We start from the raw sequence: 6,092 nt of genomic DNA on the forward strand, positions 1-6,092 counted from the left end.
GAGCGGCTGTGTGGTGCTTAGTTGCCAGCTGGGGTTAAACCACGACAACGTATCACCATGATTATACTTGTATGTCATATTTATTATTTTAAAATTAAGACAATCAGAATAAAAACATTATCTATAGATTTTGCTAAATGACTGGTGTGAAAGATTATTCTCCTATGCAAAAAATTCACATACTGTGAAGAATTTAAGTATACCTCAAAATTTTGTTCCATTAAGTTGCCACCTTTACTCAGGCTCTCCATGATAGCTTTATTTCGAAGAATATCCTCCTCACTGAGATGTTCTCTTCTTTTCCTTGATTCTAATACAAGTCCATTAACCAAGTAGAAATCTGCCAAAAAGTTTCCTACTCTTTCCTGCATGAAAGGAATTGGACATTAATGACTCACAGAAGATAAATTCTTGTATATCCAAATAATTGCACTTCGGGGCAGTAAGATAACTTCAGGATTGAAATGTTGTAATTTACACAACCAACCACATGAGCTATCAGTGGACAATCCCAGAAAGGTATGTACAGCCCAAACGCAAGAACTCCATCAGGAACAGATATTTCATATCAATGGAAACTTTAAGACAGAAAAGATTGTTTAAGAATTTAAGAGTGGCCAAGGGAAATCTAACTAAAATTCCCTTCAACAGCAAGCTGTGTTAAAGGATAATTTACACATGCAGAATACGGATTTGGTATTCAGAAGGAAAAAAGCTCTCAAACACTAGCCCAGACGAAAACTTGTGATGAATGGCACTACCTGAACAGATCCAGATGAAAACTAAATCTTTCAGAGCTAGTCACAGGATAGCAATTTCATACTCAAAGAAGTTATGATGGTGGCTGTTTCAATTTTTTCACAGCTGAGAACTTGTACCTCAGTCAGACTGATGACACAGAAAGGAACACCTAAAGGAAAACCCAGAACACTCCCATCTTCCCGCATTTCTCTGACACAGGAGCGCACAGTATCCTTACCGCACATCCTGGAATGAATTTGCAGAGACCATATACTCCTACAATAAAGTAATTTTCAGTACAATCTGTTCTCCCCCCTGCCCAGTAGCTACAGTTTGTTACCTTTCTTCCAGGCTACTTTTTTCTTATGAAGGCCATCATATATATTCTATGTGGTCAAACTAGTGACAATTGTGGGGGGTAGGGGGAGACATTTTTCCTCCGTCCTGAGCATCTTATTCTTTTACTCCTTATTTCTTCCCAACCACATCATGATAAGGCTGTCTGAACTATTCTGTCTCCAGTAATGCAGTCTGTGAAGTTTTCTTTCAGCTTACTGTTTTGTCTTCTCGAAAAAGCCATCCCGTTTGGGCACGTGCAAAGGTAATTGATTTGGTTGATAATGTTGCAGAGTAAATATCACTGCTCATCAAAATGTCAACTTCTTCTTCTGTTTCCATCTCAGATTCCTAGAAGAAAAATTCCCAAACACTGCATAGAACTTAATAATGATGATTACTTCTTCTAAAAAAAAAAAAAAAAAACCAAACCAAACACCAAACTCAAACCCAACAACAATCAATAAACCTTTTCCTTTGGAACTTTTCCCAGAACTAGCATTTCCTGAGTTTTCGAACTGTTTTACAGAAGCTCTGGCCAAATGGTTACCAAATAGTTTAATCTTAAATGTGAATACAAAGAAAGCATCCAAGTGTGATTTATCCAGAAGGTCAGCAGCCACACCTTCTCCACAGGCAAAGATCCATATGCTTTAGTGATTGGTGGATAAAGCTGTAATTAAAAATTTGACTAAATACAAGGGGGCCAATAAGTCATACCCTTGCATTGTTAACAACTAAACTGGCCACAGAGTGACTAAACGGATGCAAAGCAGTGGCAAGCAAGTTTGAAAAGCCACCTGAGGACACCTAAATTAAGCCCATTGGAAAGATTAAAAGTAGCATGTGTCATAAATTAAAACATATTTGCCTATTCAGAATGATAAAAGATTTTTCCAAAAGATTCACATTCTAGCTTTTTCCTCATTTAGAAGTCTGTATTCAAATTATCTTTACCTCATGATGTATTCGCTGGTAAACTTTTTGTTCATTGTCTAAAACTACAAAAGATTCAGAGGGTGCGGCATCACCATTAAAAATGAAGCTTAAATCCCCTCGTTGGCACTTCATGTCGGTAAAGTCTATGAGAGTTGTGTCCAGCCTGTGAAAATATACCAATACTTTAAAAAAGTTACCCCATAAACACTTAAATACACTATTAAGTTCAGTTTGCAAGCAGAAGCTTTTTTTTTTTTTTAATCACAACCAAACACATTAAGGCCTAAGTTTTCATAGAGTATTTCACAAGTGAAGTCTGGATGCAGAAATAAAAAAAATTGCTATTAACAATTAATAAGTCACATTATAATATCTCTACCATTATAAACACATTCCAAACTATTCTTACGCTAACTTCATAGGAAAAGGTAAAGTTTTCTTCAGAAAACTTGATTTCAAAACCGCCAGCATGAGGAAGTGACAGAATTTATACAGCCAGTATGTGCTACACACTGAGAAACACAACTACTCCGTGCAATCAGCATCCTATTCTACAAGAAGCAGCCACTGATTTGAGTAACAGTATTAGGACATGACCCACATTATGAAGAGGACTAAGAAACAGACCAATTTTTTTTAATTTGACTTATTTTAGTTGTTATTTCTATTTTTTCCCCCTCACCAACACAAAATAAATGCTTCTGCTGACCTGAATAACTAGAAGATGGAGTCAAGGAGAAAGATCTCTCTAGCAATTCATATCTGTTATTGCTAGAATATTTACTTCCTTAACAAAGATGGTTAAAGAGCCTGAATTTAGTGACCACTTCAGCTCTAAGGGGCGATTGCTTAATACTCATCATATATTGGCCTCTGATTTCAAGAAAGACTCTGTAGCTATTTCCACTCAGGGCCAGCCTCTTAACTCCCAGTCTTGTACAAGCAGAGCACACAGAAATGAGAAGGAAAAAAAATGGTCTCAGACTCAAATTTGACCTAAAAAGTCAGTTCACACACCTATGCTAACAGCTTTAATAGAATAAAATTTTCTACAGATTGAATCTTCTGAATTGTATTCTTGCCTTTTTTTTTGTTTTAAGCTTTGGAATCTGAAGAAAAAGACGGAAAAGACATTTGAATCTAAAACCCCAAACTAAACCAGTTAAAGAGCTGAGCTTGGAAAGACTCCTGGAAGCACTCTATTGAGTTTGTGAATCTGTCACATTAAGCATTTTAAAAAGAGAAACTATAGCACTTTTTTTACTACATGGACTGAAGCAGCAACATTTCTCCACAAAATACTGGAAGCTCATTTATTTGAAATTGTGTTAAAAATATCAAATTCTTATTTTTCAATTAATCATTGTCATGTCGGGTAGATAAAGCCTTATACAGCCTAACTGCTTTTGTTTTAAGTGACTCAGGAACTGAAGTTAAATTCAGATCAATAGAGAAAAAAAGACAGTCTGAAGTTCAAACCACTTCTTGCCTCTAAACGCCAATGTACAAACACAATACTGTTTCACAAACGTTTGCAGACTCCTCAGTGATTTCTTTCAGACCACACTGGAATTCAGCATTTTCACTAACATGCAGATATTTATGACTTAGGTAACACACACTGTAAAATCAGTACTTACCTGATATTTATACCTTGTTTGTGTATTTTACATGCATCAGAAGGCAGAATTCGGGAGAGTAAAGGCACTAAAGGTAGAAAGAGAATGCAAATAGGACATTGAGGTTCCTCTGCAAAGTATTTCTACTAAAACTATACATCAGTTTGAATCTTGAAGTATTTTAATACAAATACAGCATACCCATTTTCCATCATAATCTCAACACAAATACAACTAATACCAGAGTTATTTCTATGCAATAACTGCAAAACTGATTTGTAATTGTACAGACTACTTTCAGCATCAGGACATAATTTAAAATGCCCTCAGCCACAGCTAGATCATTTATAAATTCTAATAACTCATCATCTAGCTGTTTGAAATTTTAATTCTATGATTTGATAGTTTACTTATATATTGTATGAACTGAAAGCCTAGTTACAATTAAAGCAGAACACCCACAAGCAGAAAAAAAAATCCAATGCACTAAGCTTAAAACATCAAGAAAACACTAAATCACCAGTGGAACTGAGAGTCAGTATAGTATTACGAGATGGATATATGAGACTGCAGCTGTCCTTATTCTAAAAAGGACCATTTACTTTATAGCAATAAAGCCAATTCAACACAATGGCATTTCAGCACGTTCTTCAAAATGAACTACAAAGAATTAAGACCACCTGTAAAATGTAATTAGTCTAGAGGACCAATATTTAGGACAGAGGCACTGCCCAGAGCCTCTTTTTCCCCTTCAAGAAAGAGAACATATAGAAAAAACTAAATAATGTGAACAGAGGCACAGTGAGACTCCTGAAGAAGAGGACCCCTAGAAGCTGGCTTTACCTCTGGCATCACTTTTTCTGTGCGATGTCTGACTGCCACCATCATACTCCGCAAGTCAGGCTGCAGTCTCATCACTAAGAAACGTCTTGTCTTACTCCATACCTATCTCTACTCTCTTTTTTATGCTGACTCTTCCATGAAAAAGTCCACTCATTAAATGTGCAGCACACAGTAGGCCACCTAGAAAAACGAGGCGTTTGTTCCGTATCTGTTCAACGTTTGATGGCAGCCTGGCTGCTCATTCCTCCTCTGAATATTGGAAGACGCATATACTGCAGCAAATACTGAGACTATGCCTATATGAAAGTATATAAAATTACTAACTTAAATTTCAGCCAGTAACAGAAGGAATCACTTCTGATATTTTGACATTATTCGGACATGTTGATCATTGTTAATACATTTTTGCTAGTTTAGATTTTTCTTCTACAGATAACAGGAGGTGGAAATTGAGAAAACACTAAACGTTATACAGTCACATAAAAGAAACTAAGGTGAAGCTAGGGTTTAAAGAACCTACCATATAGTTGCACTTAACTGACAGTCACCATTCAGAGAACAGGCTAAAATTCAGGAAATTAAATGCCCAAGTCCAGTTACTCAACTAAATTGTTTAAACCACTGCTCTATAGTAACACCAATCGACCAGAGACATTTTAATATTATACTCTTCTAATAATCAATTTCTTAAAGTAAACAACAGCTTGTTCCCCCCATATTGTGTCATTGGATTACAGAATAGAATTCAGCTCCAAAAATGAATATGCAAAAATAATTCAGCAAAAAAGTTGTCTGTCCTTTCTTTCTAACTTAGATCTTGAGAACTGAATTGTGAACTTTCCAACACGCAAACCAGAAGAGAATTTAAGCTTGAGAGAACAAGCGTGCTGAAGACTGATTATATTATCTCCCTATGAAAGGAATATGCAATTGCTTACCCCAACTTTGAAAATCCCAGTGAAGCTCTAGATAGAAGTCACCTAGCTGAGATGAAAAGAAGAATATATTAACAAGCTTTTTAGTCTAAATGACAACTGTAAAATTTGCTGAAAGACAGGCAGAAGTTGTGTTTTGCCAAACAAAGAAAACTTTTTCTCTAATGTTAGTATTTGAATTTATACTGAACTTAAACATACCTGAAGCTTTAACTAGAGTACAATCAATAATGATAGAATTACGTAACTCATTTGAACTACCCATTTTTAATGAATTTTTTAAAATAATAATTTACACAGCTATTAAGCTGTGGATTGTAAAAGATTTATTGTAAACATGTGTTTAAAAAAAAGATGTATGGAGATCTTTGCTTGCTTTGATTGATCACATCCAACCCGATGGAATTATACGTTCTGGCTTAAATTAATGAGTCAAGTTTCAGCTAGCAGTATTCACATACACAAATTTCAGTTTGCCTTCTGGAAATATGCGTAAGTCATTATATAAAAATTCCTCTACCTCCATAAACACATGCCAGCCAACTCCTTTAAACCATATGCAAAGCAAAAGCAAAGTAAGGGGTGACTTGATTAAAATTAGCAAATACTGGTAATATACTGAGGTAGCCACATACATTCACTCCACACAAGAAGAAAAAGAGGCAACTCTAGGCCAGGT

At 35.6% G+C, this 6,092-nt stretch overlaps 1 protein-coding gene across 1 annotated transcript in view; it reads right to left on the reverse strand.

Moving 5' to 3' along the window:
• Nucleotides 1-6,092, reverse strand: part of ANKRD13C (ankyrin repeat domain 13C) — a 30,717-nt gene that overhangs the window by 11,252 nt on the left and 13,373 nt on the right. Inside the window, exons 5-9 of the mRNA XM_009320663.1 lie at nt 5,417-5,462; nt 3,657-3,723; nt 2,035-2,179; nt 1,297-1,428; nt 204-365 (exon numbers count right to left, since the gene is read on the reverse strand). Coding sequence (XP_009318938.1) covers nt 204-365; nt 1,297-1,428; nt 2,035-2,179; nt 3,657-3,723; nt 5,417-5,462 — 552 coding nt within the window. The remainder of the gene's footprint in view (nt 1-203; nt 366-1,296; nt 1,429-2,034; nt 2,180-3,656; nt 3,724-5,416; nt 5,463-6,092) is intronic.

This window comes from Pygoscelis adeliae, unplaced genomic scaffold (assembly GCF_000699105.1).
Source record: "Pygoscelis adeliae isolate BGI_AS28 unplaced genomic scaffold, ASM69910v1 Scaffold402, whole genome shotgun sequence".
Classification (NCBI taxonomy): Eukaryota; Metazoa; Chordata; class Aves; order Sphenisciformes; family Spheniscidae; genus Pygoscelis; species Pygoscelis adeliae.